Source organism: Linepithema humile, chromosome 5, assembly GCF_040581485.1.
Source record: "Linepithema humile isolate Giens D197 chromosome 5, Lhum_UNIL_v1.0, whole genome shotgun sequence".
In the NCBI taxonomy this organism is placed as follows: domain Eukaryota; kingdom Metazoa; phylum Arthropoda; class Insecta; order Hymenoptera; family Formicidae; genus Linepithema; species Linepithema humile.
In genome coordinates, this window is record NC_090132.1 from 29,136,578 (window position 1) to 29,160,861 (window position 24,284).

The 24,284-nt window shown below is 32.8% G+C and overlaps 1 protein-coding gene and 1 long non-coding RNA gene across 2 annotated transcripts in view; one reads left to right on the plus strand and one right to left on the minus strand.

Moving 5' to 3' along the window:
• Window positions 1-19,408, minus strand: part of LOC105678130 (LON peptidase N-terminal domain and RING finger protein 3) — a 39,155-nt gene extending 19,747 nt beyond the window's left edge. The window contains exon 1 of the mRNA XM_012377209.2: window positions 18,286-19,408. Coding sequence (XP_012232632.1) covers window positions 18,286-18,847 — 562 coding nt within the window. The 5' untranslated portion in view covers window positions 18,848-19,408. The remainder of the gene's footprint in view (window positions 1-18,285) is intronic.
• Window positions 16,061-24,284, plus strand: part of LOC137000152 (uncharacterized) — a 41,105-nt gene continuing 32,881 nt past the window's right edge. Inside the window, exon 1 of the long non-coding RNA XR_010890483.1 lies at window positions 16,061-16,595. This is a non-coding gene — a long non-coding RNA (uncharacterized lncRNA). The remainder of the gene's footprint in view (window positions 16,596-24,284) is intronic.

Sequence of the window (24,284 nt, forward strand, 5' to 3'; positions counted from 1 at the left end):
TTATAAGATTATTTTCCGTTCGACGCGACAATAAAGAGAATTTTATCTGCATCGGAAGTTGTGGTTGTGATACATGATATCTTTTGGAAACGCGTACTTCCTCTTTTTACATTTTACTTAAATTCACATAAAATATTTAAAGAAAACTCTAGTCTTTATTTTTAACATAATGTTTCATTAATCTTATGTAATTTAATTAATTTATTAATTTCGAAGGCAGGTGATGTTAAATCTGTAAGATTCCAGAGAATATTCTTTGTGATTCATATTTTTTCTTAAATAATTACTCCATCTTTGATATTATATTAATATGATTATATGATTAAATCAATTTTTGTAATTATATCAATTTTAAAACAAAAGTCAGCGGTTTATTTTTAACGCGTACACGTGCGGCTGCATCTATTCTGAAACGAAATTTACCGTGCGACCCTAAACGGCGATTGAGAAAACGTTTCCGAGGCAAGGCACTTTTCCCCTTTTCTGAATGTAACGGGAAGGAGGAAACCGCGACGATGTATCCGCGACACTCCACAAGCGTGCCCCACCGAAAATAAATCGGAGTCCCCGATGGCGCGGAACCGACTCGACGCACTGCGTCGCGACGCGACATTGGCATATGGCAGCTTGCCAGAAGAGCGCAAAGTTTACATAACAGAAGAGTTTGACAGTACATCGGGCACGTGACCGCGGCTTCTCTATCTTATCTCAACAAATATGCCTGCTCGACCGGCCGGCACGCCGCAACGTGTGCTCGTCGCTCTTATTATTCCCTTTTACGTAACCGGCCGGCGGTTGCGCGTATCGACCGGCTATCCCAAGCTCTGGGCGTTTCCCGTCAACTTGGTCCGCGGTTTCCGCCGTCGATATTCCGGAGCTTCCAGTATCCTGCAGTGAACGAGATAAGATAATTAACCTACCCTACCAAGCTTTGGAACTTTGCCCTCTTCTTTTCCTCGTTTAGATCGCATGAGCTAACGTAGCGTTAGCATCTGCTGCTGCGGCTCAACGAAAAGCGTCTGACGCCTCGTGGATTTTGCGTAAAAGTTTTTTTGGCTATATTTTTTGAATATCGTCTTTATAATTGAATTTTTAAGAATGATAAACCGGCGATAAAGGCGTTGACGGGAAAAAAATAGAAAAATGTTACGTCAATGTGATAAGAGGCTTTAATTCGGCACGTGCGAAGTAGAGCTGTGTTATGATTATGAAGCACGCAGTTTTGCGTAGCGCATAAGTTATACAACGAGCTTACGCGGAATCACGTGTACGGGAGCAAATGTCGTTCGCCAGTGGTACTCGCATGCGATTAGGTGGAAGATTCTAACGATTGTATTTATCATCGGCAATTGTCGGGCTACAATGTGAATTGTACTAAACCATTCGTGGTCGATTATTCTTTGGAAATTGTGCAATTCAGGTTCCGAATTTTTCGTAGTACAATCTCAAACACAAACGAATTTCTTGAAAGAAATCGTGATATAATTACTAGTCTGTTAACTGTCATTAGACATTCACATGATAACGATAGCGATAGATGTTGAGATAATATGAACATGCGTTCACAAGAAGACATTTTTGAATTGTCGATTTGACGATTCAGTTTTGTTATTTAATTACTTGAAGTACAAAGACGTTTTTAATAAATTTTATCGTATAAGTGATTTTTTCGATTATGAACTCGATACATTGCTTCTGAAGGAGATAAAACGACTTAGAATGGCGAATTCCGGTTCTGCGGTGATCTATTACGACACACCGGATAGAAAATGTTAAATGCGTATACAGAAAATTCTACAAATTGATGAGAAAATAAGATAAATTGCATGTCGCTGCGACCTAGTTTCCATTTTGTATTTTTCGAACCCTCTTTACTATTGAATATTGGAAAACACCGACAGCATACTCTTTACAATGTGATTCTTTGTCACATTTTATGTACGATAAAGTATAGAAACAATTGCGAGTATATTATGTAAAGAAATTATCAGCTGTATTAATGTTTTTTTCAAATTCTAATATAACAATCGTGATGTAATATTAAAGAATATAGTTGTCAAATTTTTAAAAATAAAATATTTAATGATTAAATATATGCTTGCTTTTGTTTCTATTATTTAATTATTGTATTGCTTACATACTAAATATCGTATTTTTATTTTGCATGTCACCACTTTATTACCTTTGCTATAATTATTTCTTAGAACAATGCATAACGTAAAAATTGCTTATGAAATGAAAAATAATTGATTTTCTGTTTTTCTAATTGTTATAATACGTAAGAAATTATGACTCATAAATAATAACTATAAAGATACCATTCACAACTTCATCTTTAGATCGTTAACTATCGTTAACTATCATTAACAACAAAATTGAATTACACATAAACACTGACAATTGTATAATAGTCAATGAACGCATATGAGAAGATACCATCTACAAAGATAATTAAATTATAATAACAATTATATTGAATAAACAATGTATCAAAGTACAAAATAATACAATCGGTAATCCATTGTTATCACAATGTTATTACTATTACATTCAAGAACGTTTTCTATAAATAATTCAAATACTTTTAATAATTTTTATTATATGTTTTTAATAATTGTCATGTTTCACATATACACGATTCTATTTTTTCTTTCCTCTTTTGGGATTTTTTTCTTTCTCACATTATTTCAGCATATATAGTTCAAGTTTTTCAAAAAATTCCTCAAAGAACATCATCTAGTTTAGATAAAATTCTCATTCGAACAATTTAATTATCAGTGTAATTTATTACGATCTACTTAAAAAGGAAGTGGAGATATTTTTTCAATTTGTATGTATCTTGCCCCGTCGATTAAGAAAAGCTTCCGCCGGATTAAACGGTGAATCATGAATTGACGTGCACGCTTGCAACCTGGTGAATGAGTAAGAAAATCTCTGAGAAATGTCTTACGTAATTCGCCTCGGTCGTTGCAACTCGAAACGTGGGCGCAATTCGCGTCGTGGGACACGGCTTTAGATCCGTATCGATCTATTATTCATTCGTTCATAACGTGGATTTCTTATGCAGCATTCGAATCGGCCGAATTTCCATTACCGTGCCACGTGTCATCTAACTAACTAGTCGGATTGCCTCACGGTGACTCAGCCGGACCGATAGTTAAGCAAATCTCTCATTGGGAAAGTCGGATTTAATCGTTGGAATCGCATTCTATTTTGTAATGTTGTTGAATCTTGGTGTAATCACAAAGTAATTATGCACTCGTAGTTTTGGTTAGTTTACTTTCCAATTTTTCACAACAACAATTTAATTCGCTGAGCAATTATTTCATCGCGTAGAGCAGAAAAATGATATTATGTAATGCTGAGTAAGTATCTAATGGCTCATTTATATTCAATATATGTAGATATCTAATAGTTCATTTATATTCAAAAATACATGTATATTACATACTACTTTTAATTTAACAAATATGTCTAAAATATGTATTGTATGTATGTTTAAAAAATTCTCAAGTTTTTAATATTTATTATTTTGGTTCTCTAGTTTTTTTGCAAGAATCCTTTCCTTGTGCCTATCGATAAATGATAAATTTGGATTTATTGATAAAAATCAAGATTGTTTATATACGTAGAGCATGTAATTCTAGACTGTTATGTGTATATAACTTCGTCACGCATAACAATGAATCTCTAAAGCAACCGAGACCTTGCATTACGAGGCTAAGGTAGTGTTATCGATTAAAGGCGCCTCTCTCTCTTATATCGTAATACGACTACAAACATTAAAATATAAATTTTTGGTTTCTAACAAAGTATAATAAAGAAGTTCTCTAATAATATTTGTAATAATTATAATAATATTGTTGCGATTATTTCCCTAATTGCTACATATCTGCTTTCTATTAATTTCTGATCGTTACATAACTTTTGCAAGACTTATATAATATATGTAATTTTTATATATTTAACTCAATTATTTTTAGAAGAATTATTTGGAATTATGAGGATGTCCTTATTTTTGCAGGCGCTTCTTGAAGATTGCAAATTTAACTGCAAGTTTTAAATTAGTAATAATAACTTTTCTTTTTTCAAAAAAGTTGAGTTACTTGCCGTTAGGTTTCGTGTGAATCTTTCTTCAATATTTGTATGACAAACGCGATCGAAGCAGTAATGACAATCATCACCGCAGTTTAACTATAACTCGCACGACACAGTAACATAGTATCAAGATGCTAACTTTCAGTTAGTATATCGTGTAACCCAGTATTACGCCTCTTGCGAAGCGCAATCGGACTCAATTAGAAAATACACAAGAGTTCAAGCAGCTAAATCAATTTAAGTACCCTGCATTGATAGCAGCAACCTCGTGAGATTCTCTGCGTAACCACTGATGATCATTCCGCCCACGAAATTTTAAATTCTCGGTACATTTCTCTTTCTTATATAATTATGCACTATAGAAACTGAAAAAAATAATGCCAAAAGGTTTATATCACGTTAAAATAATAATATGTATAAAAAATAATATATTTTCAAATTTTATTTCTATCTGCGATCCCTAATTCGCTCAACGTTTCTTTATTTTGCATAGTAAATTCCATGGTGCGAAAATATTCAGGCTCTTTAAAGTTTAATATAGTACTTATAGAAGAACATTATGAAAATCTGACGCGCGGTAGGTGACTGCACTTTATGTACATCATTTTCGCGCTTTCGCGTCGTCACCCTCAAATGAGGAAAGCTGTGGGGAGAGAAGGCTACCACTCTGTCGTCGCCTTGACACAAATCGACTGCGCCCGCGACGGATTAATTTCGCTTCGTGGTAATTGCACAACCAAAACGTGCTCACAGATTTGCAAGAGTCGCGAACTCGTTCAGGCGTGACGCCGTTATTATTACTTATAATATCGATCGCGTAACTTGCGAGTCGCGGGCAAAAGTCGTGGGAGAGCGCACGACTCTGCGTACTCTCGAAAAAAGATCGATAATTGCATGTAAAAGTGTCTCATTTAGATATTTAAATATTAAATGCCAGACGAGAGATAATGTTATAAATACGTAGAAATTGCGTTTGCTGCGTAATAAGTCCGTTGCAACAAATGTCATTTCAGAGAGAATAATGAAAAAAAATGATGCTATGTATATTTAAGATACAGCTAAGTTGAAGTTAAAAATACATATAATTTTTAGAATCGATTATTTGTGATAAATAAAATCCTTATATCAATAAGAATATTGTAGATATTTGACTAACAAATTTTATTAAAACCGATAATATGTGTTTCAGAGTGACATATAAAAAAATACATTTGCACTATTCGTGAATAGCTACTAATCATACCACCAAGGAAACAAATAACAGCAATGCGATGTAACTTTATAAATTAAATTAGTGGATACGTTGATTTTTTATTTAAGAAGCTGTAGCATTTGCTAATAGAGCTATATTTGTGTTATAAAATTTTATTTATAATTTGATTTTTGCGAATAATCAATATTGTAGACATCACAAAGAATTAATTTAACGAGAAAGATGTTAACGAGATATTTTGACTACAGACATACAGTTTCCAATAGAAATAACAATTTTTAATGAGACATTAGTAACAGACAGCGATATATTCAGGAGGGTCATTAAAAACTGAAGAAGAACTGAAATGAACATTTGAATGTCTGAGGACTCTGAACAACAAACATAAAGTTGGCATGTTGCAGTAAACAGCACATAACTCGCCTTAGCAATGTAACGATTTCAATGTAAAGTTATTTCAGAATTCACAAGGAAAACCCACTAACCTACATTTGGTCATTCTATAGTATAGAGAAATAATATTTGAAGAAAATTTTATACAGACAATTTTAATCACCGCTTTTTTTACTGATGCTTTTAGAAATTTTACGTCAAATTATTTCTCGTTTCTGTTGCTCCTTTTTTTTTAATTTTAATTTTCTATAAAAATGTTAATTATAATTGTTTAACAACATCATTAAAAACGTATAATTAGTTATTTTTTCTCAATATATAATAAAATATAATACCATTAGGCAGGCAAAATGAGTCAAGTTTCGATTGATGGATGAACTCGATCGGAGAAGGATCGAGGACGTGACCCACTTTCATCGATAGAATCTCCACAGTTGGTCGTAAGACACCAATATCTTTTTTTTTAAATTATTTATACATCCACAATGTTACTTCTCAAATTTAAAAATAAGTCTGTTTTATTGTCACACCGATTTGGTCGAATTTCAATGTCTCGAATCTACTGCATCTGCAAGAATATGAGTTTCTTATCACCTTAACTTTTCACTGCAGTGTGTTGTGGCACTGCAGTATGGCACATTTATCTTTACCTCGTCAGCACTTTATACAAAGATATTCATGTATATAATTTTATCATATAAATAAATATGTATCGTCTTCAAATACCATTTATACACATATCGCTGATTTTTAATCAATTCTGCGTTTTATTAATTAGTTTCAATAAATAATTTTCATGACATATAAAATTTAAATTTGAACACTTAAAATAACCATTTGGCTGTATCTGATAAACAAAATTAAAACATTGTGCAAACTTTTATGATACTATGTTGATAAGATTAGTTTGTCTAAATGTACACGTCGACGAGAAGTTGTCCTACTAATATCTTACATGATCATAAATAGTCACAAATCAAGAGAACAAGTTGAAAAAAAAGTAAAACAAAACTTATTTTCATTTTTATATCATAGCATTATTAAACACATATTGCCATCGTTTAAATATAATTAAAACAAGAGAATTAAATATAAATATTATATTATAAATATATCGGATAAAATTTAAAATAACATAAGTCTGCGACGACTTGTATAATTTTATTAAGTGAATAAGTGAATAGTTGTGACTCGCCCAAAAGTATGAAAATTAGTATATTAAATTAAGTGTGTAATCTATTTGTGAGTCGAGCTGAGAAACAAAAGATGAAACGGAGACAGAATGTTATATCGAGCTTGAAAACGAATATCTTCAACGTGAACGTATTACTGAAACTATGTGATAAATTTGTTTAAATTCGTTTAATTATCTATGTTTATATATCAATATATATTTTACTTTCATCGCAAGGCACATTTTTCAAGCTGATATCTTGAAATTGGATTTGTCTCTACAAAATAAATAAAAACTAATGAAACATTCGCTGTTGTAATTTGCCAGGAAATATTACAAAACAAAGTACAGTTGTAAAAGCATGGATTCGTTCGGAAATAAGTTTCTTCTCGAGGTTTCTCCTCACGAGACCAGACATTGACACGCGGCCATGACCTAAAAATCGTTTTCGTTGCTCTTTTTGTAAATTGTTGGAGCACTACGAGAGCACGTCCTTGATATGACAGGATCTACCGAAGTCGCGTCCTCCCGTGCGACAGATTCTCCTGCGGTTCGAATTGATGTTTCGGTGACATCTTAAATTTGGCAACGATCCATGCACGTGCCGGGGTCGAGTGGGGACTCGTGAGGTTTCTCGGGATACGCGCCCACAATCTGATGTGTTTTTCGAGGAACGTATCGCTCTTTCTCATTTACCTTGGCAAGACTACATTCTTTCAGCTTAGAATTGTTTCAAGAATTTCTGATGAGCCTTATTAGATTTTTGTACTTCTATGTATTTCCTTTCAAGATCGTTTTACATATCTTCTGAGAAACGTTTAACAGAAAATTCTTTGACGCGCTTGAAGTTAATCTTTCATGGAGAAAATTTATAGAAAGATATGATTAAAAAGATATTTTCTATCGAGATATATATAAAGTGACTTTTGTAAGAAGCTTAAGCTTTAGAAATGTAAAGAATGTCAATATTTCTTCTCGATTAAATTCCGATTAACTTTACTTTGATAGATATATTATTTGAAGTTCTTAGTAAGAAATTTAATGTTGAAATTTGAATTAAATTTTCCTCCGACGATTTAAGAGAAAACTGGCTTAAAATTTCTTAAGAAATTTCATCATAAAATATTCAATTAGTTATTATTTAAAAAGTTTAAATAAAAAATAAAAAATGCAATCTTTTTCTTCAAAAAGTACAGCAATATATGTGTCTTGTCAAATTTAAATGCTGTAAGAAACAAGGAACGCAAGGCTAAACAAAGAACACACTGAGACGAAGGAATCCGAAACTAGTTGGCTAGCGCCGAAGACAATCGTCTGGACGATTAAGCGTAAGCATGCGCGTACGCGTAAGCGTGAATTTTACTGAAAAATCGATTTACGAGAAAAAGAGAAAATGACGGTTTACGAGAAAAAGAGAAGAGTTTTCCTCGTAGTGAGAGAGCATCCATAAGCAGTTTGCAGATTTGCAAGTAAGTGAAATTTATGTGCCATATAACTTTGATTAAAATTGACAAGAGTCTATTATCTTATATGCACTACACACTGAATTACACGATGAATAGTTACAACTTTTAACTAGTATGCTTACTTCTTTTAAGAAATTTTCATTGGCAATGAGTGTAATTCTTTTCATTTTACATGTGAATTGGTGAAATAATGACTTTAACATCATTTTTTTATGATTTTCTCAAAGTTAATATTTTCATGTTCTTGCATATTTGATATTCTTGCTAAAATTTTTGCAAATATATTTGCGTATTTAGCTCCTTTATTTTAATTTAGCATTTAGAATTATACAATAACATTAAATTTCTTTAAATGCATTGGAAACCTTTTAACATTTTGAAACATTATATTATTGTTCATATTTATATCGTAAAGTGCTAAATTGTGCACGGCTTTATTCAAATATTGTAGAATCAATCGAAGTGGAAAATGATACATGAAAAGTTATTTACGATTCGCTAATGATAGAAATTAAATTATAAATTGGGTCATTGCCAGATTATAATGCTCCTGATTTTCATGAATTTGAAACAGGTTTTAATGCTTTAACAAATATGAATTTGTCTCCAACATATAGCATAAATAATGATAATTCAGAGAAGATTGACGATGCAATTTTTATAATAAACGTATTCATGTTAACGAGAAATTAATTTGCATGTTTTATCGACTATATGCAATTGCCGTTCAAATTTTATGAGAGCTTAAAATAGCTTTTCTCGCGTATATACATAATTTGCTTTATCTTCAATCACAACATGCAGCTTAATATCAGGTTTCATCTTGCATAAGCGCTTCATATTGAGAGAGACTTCTGATATCGACAAATGTTGCGCTAAGCAATAAGTTTGAACAATGAATATACTGTATTGATAAAACGCGAGATAATTTTTAACATTCCATATCGCTTTACGTATTGAAACTTTATCAATAGCCTTCAATCATGTTCACAGATAGTAATATATAGAAAATAAAAAACTATAATATATATGAGACTATAATATATGTGAGAATGTCTCTAAACACCTTCAGATAGATATGCGATAATATAATTTTATTACCAATATAATAACTATCTTAATTTTATGCAATTTTATTATAACAATAAACTAAAGAGAAAACCAATAAAACAGAAAGTTGTACTAATTGTAAAAAAATCTATTATATTTTTTTCAATTACAACTCGCTTTTCTCACGCACAAATAGTTTTGAAATCAATGCGTATAGAAAAAGAAAGTCGGCAAGCTACAATCAATGTTACACAATTCACTGAAATTAACTACAAAATTAATAGTAAGATTTCCCAGAAAATATTCTAAAAAAACCGAAAGCTAACAAAGTCAGCAATTAAACAATTTTATTTTATTATCATTTTTCTATCAACAACATTTTAACGTGATATAGAATTATATTGACTTCACCGGCACAATTTCGCGGCGCTTATCGGCGGTGATAAGCGACAGAGAAAAGCGAGACGAGACGAACGAGAAAAGCAGCGTCGGCGATCATTATATAAGCGAGTCCGATATATGGAGCTCGCGTGCACGGTAAGAAGCGTAAAAGCGCGCTCCTTCTCGCAGGCTGTCATCGCTTTTATTTTGTCAAGCGCGTTGCACCGGCGCGATGCTACGCGACGCGACGCGACGCACGCTAAATTTGTACTATATAAGCGCAGCGGCATGTCGCATTTAATTATAGCCGCCTTTAGAGAAGCGAAACTCCACGTTTCGCGAATATGCGGAGAGACAAGAATCGGTCTCAATAAAATGCGCTCGTGGGTGGCATTCTCTAAACAGTGATTCCCAACCAGTGACAGATCGCGAATTCCGAAAGTCGAAAGAGAGATGCAAAATTTCAATAGAATTTGAAAATGACTAATTTGTAATAAAAAATAATTTATAATAATCATCGTTATTACATATAAAAAATCATTTTTTAATTGCGTACTTATAACTTTCAATACTAGTTTTGTGAATTTAAAGAGATTGAAGTATTTTTAATCTTGTTACAGCAATTTTTAAATTATTTAACAGATGCACTTTGTGCCTGCATTTCATAAATTAAGAAAAAGATTAAAAGAATACCTTTATTTTTAATTTATTAATGTGAATTCTTATTATTACAAAACATCTGTTAAAACGCTATTTTATTCTACTTAATTATTTGTTGTTTAAAAAAATAATACGTCTTTATATCACATTTTCATATTAATTTCATTAACTGAACATGAGTCATACTAAAACAGCAAATTAGTCAGATCATGAATTGAGTGTCTCTGGCATTCTCGTCCGTTGACGAAGATGCTTCTAACTAGATCATCGACGCATGCAATACAGAATATATCAAAGAAAAGGAACAAAAATCTAATTCTTCCATTCAAAACTTAAATTCGCATTTTTCATAATTATTTGGAGTATTTTTAATTTATATTATTTAGAGTTATTTTAATTTATATTATTAAAACTTTTATATTTTTATATTAACATAAAATTCTTAATAATATAAAATTCTAAACTAAATTTATGCAATAATTAATAACGTGATTTAAATACTTTTTGAATAGTTTTAATATTGGAGAATTTAAGCTTCGAATATTTTCTAGAATAAAAGATTTTACACAAAGGATTCGACTAATAATTTCTACACCTCTTATATAATTTACGGACAAAATGATATAATACGTTTTCTCCCAATGTTCGCGCCAGAGTTTCGTCCTAAAGTATAGTGTGCGGCGTCACTGAAGAACATTATTAAAATTACCGTAATCGATCTGAAGGCCAGGTGAACGATGCAGGTGCGACCGAAGGCAGAAGCGCTACTGTGCTCGCAGATGGCCTATTCCGTATCGCGAAATCTCCCTTCAATTTTTAAAATTTTAGTTCCACTTAAAGTCGCTTATTAATTAATATACCGCGCGCGACAACGAGACGCGTTTACGTTATTCTCGAGTTTTAATTCCTGACAATTTATTATACAATATATTTGTGGGGATTCTTCAATTCAGTGCGCAATATTGACGCGCTATATCGCTATATATATATGCGTAAACAAGTACGTCATTCACTATCATATAAAAAAAATCTTGTACTGATTCACTACAATTATTGTCACATTTGTTGAACTGATAATTGCGATAGATAATGTCCTCATTTTTCGCTTTAGTTTAATTCTTATCTAAATGAGAGATGTGTATTTCTGATGTGTGTTTATTTCTATTCTATTTTGTTTCTAAACCTTTGAATATCTGTTCAACATCTGATACTGGTTGAAGGCTATCAACGATAAAATCTGCTAAGCATAATCGGGAATAATTCTCAATTTTACGTCTGTCAAAGAGTTTTGTTATCGACAATCGCTCGACACAGTGAATAGACATCTCTAGTCTCAAATGACGACTTGCATAATCTATATATAATGATTCACGAATGTCCCTTGAATATTTTTTCACAAAAGGTTCTATCCGACGTTATGCGCGACGACGAAGTTAACAAGGACGATCTTGACAAGGCCGATTAGTCATAAAGCGTTTATTTGTTATCGCGCATACGCGTCATTGTTCTTAATAATTCTTTCGCTCTCAGCCTCGTAGAATCATTGATCCACACTCTGCTTCGAAAGTCGACACAAGTGAAAATTAGAATATAATCGATTGTTTAATTATAACTTTTTTCTTCCTACGATTAAGAATGTTAAATTTAAACAGATTGGGTAAAAAATATGGATATTTTACATCACGCGTTAAAAATAAAATTCGATAACATACGCTAAAAGTGGTCATATAATTCAGTGTACGCTTAATAAGAACATCGTATCGTACGATGAATTAAGAAGTTAGCATTCCAAAACAGAGTTTTGTAAGTCAAACGTTCAAAGACGATTGATTCAGAACACGTAAATATTTATCTCATGGTAAACGTAGCATGTCTCATAGGACTCGTCGATTCGGACCGATCTCTCCAAGAGACGTTATATAAGAACCGCTTCGGACTGGCCGTGAACTTAACGGCGTCGTCGTCGCGGTCGTCGCAGTCGAACTCCCTTTCCACGCACTTTACATACGTTCGGTGCACTTGGATATGCTCGAAAGAACGCGGATTTCAGTATTCAATTTGATGCTTCTTATTATAGAAATATTACAAAGTATTTTAAATAATAATTACATATTTTATATTAAAGGGAAAATGAGAGCATCGAATGGCTATGCTTTCTAATTGCAATATCAATCATTTATATTAATTGTACTTTGTAATTTGCAACATTTTCGTTAGTGTACATTCTATATGTGTAGAATGTTGAAATAATGCGAATGTTTATAATGAATGGAAGAGATAATACTTGATTTTCAGATCTATATCTATTTCTTTTTATCCTTATTAATCATTTTGAAATAGATCGAGCAATTACTTATTTTGAATGTGGAAAAAAATAAATACAATACAAAAAAATACAGAAATATTGAGAATAAAATAAGGATGAAAGTAATTGTAAGCAATTTTTAAATTTCGTTGAAGAATTCCACTGTACTGGTAAAAGAACATCTATCTTCGCTTGCCAGGTATATTAATAGACTCGCTGAACGATTATTAAGTTTATATCTAGAGAGACGCATCGTGCGTCGACCGACCTACCTCAACTGCGAGTACGCGCGCTCTCTGCTTGCAGTACACACATATCGCATTGTCAGTGACTTGTTTTTGTTCTTCAAAAGCTACGGTACATAGATGATTCAATCTAGCTACAATTTTTAACACGATCGAATAACGTACTGATCCTACAATTTCTTACAAATTTTTTTGCAAAATATATAGACAAGATTTTTCACTTTTTGCTTCATTGATTATAATGCGATTGGGCCACTGATTAGTATTGATTGAGTGTTTTCTAATTATTCTGATTATATTTTGCTTAAGTGGAAATCTCACGCAATTTGTAAACAGAAATAGATAAAATATATTATGAATTATTAACAAAAACTGAATAAATTTATTAACTTTTTACCTCAAATTTAACTTTATGCATTATAATTGAATAATAAAGTTTCATTATAGACATTTTTAATTATAAATTAATTTTCTGCGTTTGCAAATACAAAAGTTATAATTTTCCAACGATTCTAATGAAAGTTTATTTGTTTATTTAGTACCTGGAACTTTTTATGTACTTAGAGCAGAGTTAAGCGTTAAGCTTGATACTGATCTTCGCTAATTGTAATACTGACTATCATTTCCCGAGAAATATATCACTTCTCAGACACGTTTTCACTAGAAATATCGTTCCAAGATAAACAACCCAGAAATCAGCAAATTTCTATTCTCGAAATATACTATTCAGAAGTGCTCATCAAAATATCAACAAAATTTTGGATGACTTTTGTGTGAAAATGATATGAAAATATGATTTATATGAAAAAATGATAATATTTTAATTGTAAATAACATTGAATTAAAGCCAAGAATAGACTCCCAAATTTCTATCTAGAGAAAACACCGCAATAATACTATATTACTTTAATCTATTTAACCAATTAATTACCATAGTTAAAATTTAAATGTTAATATTATTAAACTGCAAATATATTTTGAGATATAGAAAGTAAGTGAATAATATTGTTTGTGACTAATTATTCGTTGTTCAAACTTTATTACAAAATATAAATTGCAGCTTTTTGAATAATTTGAAATTGACACTTTTTTATATAAAAGTCCATTTAACGTGTGAAAAAGAAAAATTGCAGTAGATAATCAATTTCTGTAGAATATTTGTTAAAGAAAAAATTAACTCCAGATATCAAAAAATCTATAATTGGAATTTGAGGAAATGAATAGGGGGCAGATGTCTGGAGGCCGCGGTTGCACTAAGGTCAATAATCGTACTCTGTTCAACTTGAAATGATAAAAAGTGAGCTACAGAAAAGAAAAAGGAAAAGAGCAAATGTGCGTGAGTAAGCGAGCGTATTATCGAAAAAAAGAAAGGCAAACATGCGCTTGAGATACTGTGATCTTTTTTAATGCTTAATGCAAAAAAAATTAGCTTTAAAGAAAAGGCGTCATATCATATCTTTTACATAGTTTGCATTAGCTGATGAGAAAATTGCATGGAATTTGTAGCGTCTTTCAAAAGAGATTATGTTGCTAAAAATAATTTTAATTAATAGGCAATTTTGTGTATAATTAATTATGATAAACAAAAGTGTTTCATTGAATTACTTTTTTCATTATAAATTGTTTTTATTTTTTACATAATAGGAATGTGTTATCTCGTCAATTTGTCATATTTCAAAAACTAATAATTCTGTACTTTATGTCTAACGCGAAAAATTGCAAATTAATACGACATATTAATTTGAAAATGTTGTAATATGTTTACAATAATTTATTAGTATAGTTAGAGTTAGAGTTTTGTATAGTTTAATTTGTTGTGTTCTTGAAATTTTTCTACAATTTGTATAACTTGATTTTAAAGTTTTTGTGGTACTTTTTATTTAATTATATCAGAATAGAAATTAAAATAGAAAACTAAACATAGTTTAACCTTAAATTTTACTCACAAATCGCTTGCACTTGTCCTACCGTTGCAGTTTGTTGATTCTGTCATTGCTCCAAATATTCACACACAATTCACTAATTATCACTATAATCGATCAATTTATATAGCATTCCCGAATTTTACAAACGTACCGCATTTTCGGCGCCAAATAAAATGATTTCGACACAATTTCAATTATTATAAACACGAGAAAATTCCGCTTATTTATTTTGTCACGTCGTCCGGCAATACATTCGACACTCACGCGATTACGCGTACGATGCACTCGAATAAATAAATGACGCGAAATACAACGATCGCCCATAATTTTGCCCGACAAACAAGACAGCTTAGCATCAGAGCAGCTACGCAGCGAGTAATGTCCAACACAATGCGACGCGACAAGTTATAGGTTGTAAAAATATCAGGGCGCGGGAAAATGCGATCGCGCGTACGTTATAATGCAGGGCTGACAAATGAATAACGGGACAACGCTGCTTCTGCTTATCTTACATACTTCGAAATTTACAATAGAATAACGTAAACAGTAAAACAAAAATAGATGTATGATATGATTAATTTAATTGTTGTTTAATGCTTTGTTTGGTATAAAAATAATTCGCGTATTATTTTTAAATTAATTACGTCATCATCGTGAATGTAAATGCGATCATCCCATAACGTTGCGACATCTAGTTACAACATTTATTCGCGGGAAGATAGCGAAACGGAGGAGCAGCATCTCGCGGTGCGGGCATGTTTTTCTTGATTTAAGGTAAATTCCGTGCATAAACAAGCTTCAAGAGTGCCAAATCCCATCTACTAATCGTTGTGGTATGTTAATTATCATATTGAGTCATAGCTATGAATCTTTAGACATTTATATCATCAACGGTGTTGCATATTTTTTGCCGAGTCATTGAGCATTGGCGTCTAATTGCTCCGAGCTTTTTAAACATATCTTGCGAGTTGTAAAAGTATCGAATTAGTCGGTGAATGATAATTATGGAGTGCTAATTATAGTAAAGTTTAGAATACTGGTTGAAATACAATCAACGCTATTTTCTGCATAATAGAGATCGCGAGCGGATTGATTATCCTTTTTCAAATAGTTATCTCTTTCTATAGTTACGGCAAGGGTAGGGCGCGACCTCTATAAGTAAGTGGGAGCAGTGTTGTCTCGTTATTCATTTTGTCAGCCCTGCATTATAACGCGCGATCGTTTTGCCCGCCTTGGTATTCATATAACCTATAACTTGTCGCGTCGCGTTATGTGTTGGACATTACTCGCTGCGAAGCTGCTCTGATGTTGAACTGTCTTGTTTGTCGGGCAAAATTATGGACGATCGTTGTATTTCGCGTTATTTATTTATTCGAGTGCTTCGTACATGTAATCGCGTGTTGTGAGTGTCGGATGTATTGCCGGCCGACGTAATGACAAAAACAAGTGAGCGAAATTTTCTCGTGTTTATAATAATTAAAATTGTTTCGGAATCATTTTATTTCGCGTTGAAAATGCGGTACGTTTGTAAAATTCGAGAATGCTATATAAATTGATCGGGCATAGTGATAATTAGTGAATTGTGTGTGAATATTTGGAGCAATGACAGAATTAACAAATTGCAACAGCGGGACAACTGCAACAGCGAGACAAGTGCAACAGCGGGACAAGTGCAACAGTGATTTGTGAGTAAAATTTGAGGTTAACTATATTTAGTTTTCTATTTTTAATAAATTGATAGCGATATGATAATAATCTTTTTGATCTATTTTTGTGAATATATATATTTTTTTTATATGTATATTTTGTGAATATTGTACATATTATATAATAGCACAGAAATTATTTTCCTATTGCATTGTGTAATGCATTAAAAAAAAACAGAAATCAAATTGTTATAAAATTGTTACAAAAAATGAATCTAATTATTGAAATGTTTAATTTTCTCGCAAATGTTAAATTAATTTTTTGGGCAATAATTAATTTTTTAATTAATTAATTGCATTAATTGTTTGAAAAATTATTGATTCAAATTATCGTAACAAATTTGGCTTTCTCGCATTTGTTTGCATACATCTCGATCAAATCTGCGAACAACTGCGGTCCATTTGCGTTAATGCAGATATAAAGCGAACATTTTTAAAAAGGCGTGATTTTACTAACATTAAATGATTTCGATTAAATCGAAGTAGATTATGAAACGTGAATGATAAACCAGTATACTTCTAGTCTACTGACTTGCTTGAAACGTTATTCAGATTAGGTGTTTCGTAATAATCTTTATGTAACTACATGTTATTACACTTTGCTTGCGAATAAATTAAAAAATGATATCACCACTTTATTTTTTGAGAATTGAGAGGATTTTTCCACCTTCTAATTTTATTTTGTTATGGATAACTTCAATATTTTAGCACAATTTAATTTAATTCTATCCGAAACTAGAGCAGTACGCAGCATTAGACAACGTATTTAGGCGCATCAATGAAATTGTGATACTGATATAATATGTGACTAATCATAGTTTAAATAGAACAATTAAAAATTTAATAATTGCATTTGCTTTATAGTTTATTGTTACACTTATCAATCCAGATGTTATAATCACTTTTTTGATTAAGGTTATTTTAGCCGTTTTTAATCTTTTTTTAATTATATTAATTTATTTCTATTTTTAAAATAATACGTGCAAAATTTGAAGGCTAAAAATACCCAAAAGGTATTTAAAATACTTGAAATTAGGTAACTTGATAACTAGATAACAGCTCTTTATCATAGAAAATAATATTGAAATATGATTTAAAAATTTTTAAGATTTTATATAAAGAGGATCCGTAATCAGATCAAAACATTTGTAATTATTTAATTTTGCAACAAATCGCACAAATAATTGCATTTTATATTTCTTCTAGATTTTGTATATTACTATTATTTTTGAAAAAATTTAATGTTTCTTTAGATGCTTTTTATCTTGTAAAAAAATTTTTCCAATTTTTGCTGTCTATATTCTTGATATGGAACATGTTATTAAATACTTTTTAAAAATCAAATTTCTCTAAATTGTCTATTAAAAATAAATTCATAAATTTGTTGATTTGTACAATGATGTTTTCTCATTATGAAAACAAATTTGGAATGCAAAACAATGAGCTTTTACAAAAACATCTAACAAACAAAAAATCCTTTTGTAATCGTTTATATTTACGCTTATATTTATTTAATTAGCAAGAGAGCTATTCTCTCTCTTATTCTACACAAAAACAATAATTCTATTTTCACATTGTGTTACTGTAAGTTGACACGTGAAACCAGAATATTCTAAACATGAAGAGCGCTTAGCATATCGTAAAAACTCATATGTAGTGATTCACTTACCGAGATGAACTGCTAGGTTGTATCTGTCGAGTGCTTGATCTAGGTGACCCTTCCGCATGAGAATATCACCCTCGTGTCTTGCCCGACTGGCCTCCACTTCTCTCGGCCACCATTTTTCCACAAGTCTTTGCACGAGCACATTTGTTTCACCCACAGTAGCAATTTTAATACCGCACACACGACAATTTTTCGCCGGATCCACACAGTTTCTGCAGTACGTGTGACCGCAACCGACGGTCACCGGTTGACAGAGAGTGCCTTCACATTGAGGACACGCGAAAGATATCTCGATTCTCCGTCTGGAGGTCGTCCCGGCGCCGGCCATATCCTCTAAGAGCGCGGTCGCCAGGTGCTTCAGTCTCTCGGCCGGCACTGAAGTCGCGGCTAAACACCTGGAGTAGATCCCAAGGGACTCTCTCACGCGTCCGCATTTAGCCAGAGAATCGCCGTAGCCGAGCAGCACCTCGTAATTCGGTCCCTGCTGCTTCAAACATCGCTCGTATAACTCGATCGCCAGGTGGTAGTTGCGCGAGGTGAACGCCTCCTTGGCGAGCTCCGTCATCTCGCTGTCTCTCGTGTCACTCTTCAGGAACAAAAACAAAGTGCACTCTCTCTTCCTCTATGAATCATTCGCATACGTGTGTCGAACGTCGGTAGAAACCGCTCGATAGAAACCGCGTGACGTCGATTTTGAAACACCGATGACGCGCATCTTACGAAAAGTTCGATTATGTCTGATTATAGAAATCGCACGACGGGGATTTGTATATATAAAAAAAGAAAATCACGCGCGATAACGTGTCACTTAACTCCACAGAGTAGACGATCTGATGATTCACTAACGGAGATTCACCGGAATCACCGAAACGACACGCGTAGAGTTTGACAGTTGGCCGTCCACGCGATCGCCGTGCTGCTCCGCACGTAACACGCGCGCGACCGCTCCACACGGCACGCTGGCGCTCTGAGGACTGACGCCTCGACTGTCATCGGTCGACCGAGCCACTGTCAGAGTCGGGCCGGTCGGGTCGGCCGTCAGCAGGGGGTGGTGGTGATGGTGATGGTACTGTCGGCGGTGGTGGTGGTGTCGGCGGCGGTGGTAGCGACGGCGGTGGAGGAGTAAAGCCGCCTCCGAGACACGAAGCCAGCGCCACGCGGCTTCGAGTATACTACGCGCGCGTGGGGAGCCGCCAAGGAAATTACGAAGCACGCTGCACGTAGCTCGAGGAGCGTGTTGCTGCTTTACTCGTCTCGTAGCGGCGTGTCTGCCGCGATGCGTAGGTGTTGTTGCCGCACTCCCGCTGCTCCCACGTCGCGTTGTGGCGAGACTCGTCTCTTTGTCTGTCGAGTGCCCCCTGATCTCCGGCCGTCATTACGATTGAGCAAATTGTTATTGTCATGTGCAATGATGTGGTGTGACGATATCTTTCTCTTGTTCAAGAGATTTACAAAGCCTTCGATGATCTTCTTTATTCTCCTTAATCTGCGATGTTTTTTCTTCGACGATTCATTCGCTCGACATTAATAAAAGATTCTTTCTTCTTATTGCTTTGTTTACTTGTTAGTCGGATTGTATTAATTGCAAGGAAGAATGAAGACTATGATAATTTTTCTCTACTCGTAATTTTCTTTGTTTTTAATTCTTTATCTCTGTGATTTTTACAATTCATTATATTATTGTATAGTGCCTGGTTATTCTTATGATTTACAATATATGATTGTCATATAGTATATTAGTTTAATCTTATCTAATTATTGTAAGGCATAACAAGTCTTCATTGAATTGTCTTTTCCTTAATTTTTGACTCGTTGAAATATGAGACTTCATATTAATGTGAAGCATCTAATTATCTGAAATAACTTCCAATTCTAATTTTTTATTATTTGTTTGTTTCTTTTTTTAAACGTCTAGAATTTTTCTGTTATAATATGAAGTCTATGTCTTACACTCACTCAATAATATAGTCTGTTCATTAAGATGATTTAGATTTCTTTGAATCTTCAAAGTTTGTATAAATCTGCTGATAAGGAATTAAAAGCTGACACTATTTTCTTATCATATACGATTATATAAGTCGATACGTTGCCGATATCGATATATCATCTTAGAATTCAATGGCGTTAATTAACAGTTCTATTATCGATTAGCTCAACAACGTAACAGATCACTTCAACTTCTCATTTGCACTCTTCATATGTAAGCACTCTTCACATTTGCTATTGTCATTTATTATATTCAATTTTGAGCAACTTTCATCACCATTGAATCTAGCATAGTGAACTTCATTAGATACATCTTCCCGGACACTTGTTGTTGTAACCTTGGCTCGATCGACCGGATACTTCCACGGGAATGGATGTTCCCCGGCGTTGCCGGAACGTCGGGTGTGCACAAATTGTACGATCGCGTTTCTCGAAGAGCAGGAACGTGATTGCGCAGAATGCGGAGCAAATGAGATGAAGAGATTTTAATCGAATGAATGGCTGTTTACTGGCAAATATTAGGTCTAAGATTTTCACTGAGCATGAGCAGTTATTCGAGGTATTCCACTTGCCGATGCGTGCAAATATACGCGTGTGCGTGCAGGGAATACGCAGACGCCACAGGGGCGCCCTTTGAAATGACGAGAGAGGACTGAACTGCGTGTCCTGAAAGCGGCAAGGGAAAGGGTGGCGAAGAATGGGAAATCAATATATGGCGGGGCTCACGGGGTGATTAACCCCTTGTATTTTCTACCTATCCTCGAGGTGGTTTTTATTATATTAAAGTATAATTACGAATTGCTCAACGGATTTGAAATCGATATTTCCCGAGTAAAATTTTTGAATATTATCTTACGGATATATTAAACATTAAAAATAAATGGCTAAGAAGTACAACCTTTAGAAATGTTAATACATCAGAGTTTTGTTTTTTTGAACGATTTTTCGAATGAAGTGGACTTTATTTGAACAGAAATTTTACTTGCAATTTATGATTTAAGGATTTACGATTGATAATGCATTGTAGATAATTAAAAATATAAGTTACGTTAAAAATATATAAAATATTAGCTGGATACATTTTTTTTACTTTTCTAAAAATACATTGAAACAAATTATTTCAATTCAGATAAGCTTGTGTTATTATTTTTTTGTATATTTATTATCTTTCTTAAAAAAACGTGAATTTCCGTGATTGATTATATCTCCACCTGTATGTAATATTATTATTTTTATATGTAAGATGTTTTTTTTTTTTTATAAAAGCGTGAATTAATATAATTCAATTAACAGAGCAGTTATTACGAATATATTATGAATATTTGAATATGACGTTGCTTAGAGAGCGATTGAGAGCTTCTTAAGATCTGCTCTAGTTTGTACAATATTTTACAGATATACCGATAATTATACGTAAATTTGTTATTTACCCAAAGCAATTCAATCGCGTTTGAAATTATACATTAAATCACATCATAGGTAGAAGTAAATGATTGTCAATAGGCTGGAACGACAAACATGTATATTGATGTCGCATATTCTTACGTGATTACTCGTGATATTTAGATTACGTATTTGTACTGCAGTGTACAGGTAGAACATAACAAATGTGATGACGCACTTTGTTATCCAACAACGAAAGGTACGAACAAATATTTAGCAAATAAATAGAATTTATATTACAGATTGATTTTAATTCTTAATCTTTAAAACTTCATAATTAATTAATATTAATGTGGATAATGAATTAATAAGGTCAAGTCACGTATTTCTTAGTAGATTTTATCCATTTTAGATACAATATTAATTACATTTATTATATGAAAAAGAAACGACAAAAATATTCCACATTAAAATCAATAATATTCTTAATTTGTTTTGTACAAGCAAGAGCTAGAAGACAAAGTCATGAAAATCTTTACAAGATTTTGTTGAACGATTTTACATATCTTGTTAAGAATTAATGAACATTAAATGTTTATTCCAGTTATTCTTATTTTTTAATTTATTATTAATATTTATTTCTATTTTAATAAATCTAGGTTTCTGGTATCGTTTCTTTAAACCTAAAGTAATATATTCTTGCTACTTATTTCCCGCAATGCGTCGAGTTCTACGAACAAATTTGCTCTCATCATACGAGATGCAAATATTATAGTAGCGATCATTGATGATACATGGGAAAGATGTATTATACGATTTCTCAATTTATCGTTATATATACGATGAGAAATCTTAGCTGTTACGATACGATAATGGTTTTACGAAGTTGTTTATATAATAAACAAAATTATAAAATTGCATTTAGCGAACGGTTTCAATTCTAGTATGAAAATGAAGGTTTTACATGTACGGCAAGCGAATCATTAATCACAGAAATTTACATTTATTTAAAAAAAAAAGAGTATAAGAAAATAATAATACAAGGTTATCTAACTTGTTTAGTAACACAATTTTTTTTAAACACAGATATTTCGGTATTCTTTTATTTTGCTATGACCCGTTAAAATTTTAGGGCTTAGGAAAATATAGTATTAAAACAGCAGAATAGAGTACTAATTATATGCAAATTGAAATATTTATGCAAAAGAATTGATATACTTTGAAATTTTATTTTCTGACATTTTGTTATTATTTGTGACAGTGTTACTTCAGTAAATTGCTTACATATGTGCATTTATTTAACAGTTCAGAATGCGAACGCTTTGCAGAAAAATAGACTATTATAAGAAAAATTATAATCGATAATGAAGTGTAGATACCGATATGCATAAAGTGAAAACAAGAAACCGACGATAAGAATACGCGTCTGACATTGCAGCACTCCGTTTGATTTCGATAAATACGATCGTCGCGGAGGATGCGGTCGAAAAACGATCGCATCTCGTCTCGAAATCCGAAAAGCTGCGCGCGCTTAATCTCCAGCTGCATATGCGCGCGTTTATCTGACGACTTACGTAAGGTATTTGTGCCGTACAAAGAGTCACCTTTGCCGATCGCAAAACAAATTGTTAATCATCGAAATACGGCGTATCTCTCACCGTTACGTAAATGGTTTACACACGGTCGGTGAGGCGAGCCGCGACCGCACATCGTCGTACCTGCTCCTTTTGGCGGCGGACGAAACGAGCCGCGAATTTTATTATGCGAAATACAACTTAAATCAGTCATCATTATCGATAGTATCATCGCCGACGTCATCGGCATCATTATCAAAACGTAGATCATAATCTTCCGTTTATGATTAGTCAGTATTTTACTTTTGGATAGAATTTCGTGATATAATCGAATGTAACGAGTAAAAATAACAGACGTGTGATTATATTATGCACTTATTTAATTGAGTTGAGCCGAGATGAAAAAAAGGGTGCGTAGAATTTAGAATTTTAATTTTGGAATATTAATTTTTTATCAGTTGTGCACCTATCAATGTAAAATTTATCTCAGTATTTTAAAGATTGAAAAAATAAAATAATAATTTTTTTTAAACTGTTACAATGTAGAAAACATAATATATTTGTGAAACATCTTTTTATCAATTATAATATTTATTCTTGAATTTCATATATTACAAACGATATAAAGTTTTTATTGTACTTTTAATTCGGTAAATTAATAATGTTGCACTTTTTTGTACTTCAATAATTATGTACATTTCAATTTTTTGTTCCTCAATTTATATATATATTTTCAAAGACAACGACGATTGTCTCGTAAAGCTCATCGTGTTCTGACATAACTTAGCCGGCTTACCACACGTTCAGTATTGAACACCGTGTTTCGCAATTAGGCGCCTTACGTAGCCGCGCGTTTACTAGAGCGTTGAGCAACGCTCAATGAGTTCGATACACACGATCGACAAAAACATGGATATTTGCTTGGATTCCTTGATCGACCGGATACATACGACCGAAAAGTCTCGGATACGCGAGGCTTATTGGAGAGGTTGCGCCATTTCGCAAAAATGCGGTTAGAACTGCTTCGGGAGAGACTGCGGTTTTAGTGGCGTTATGTAA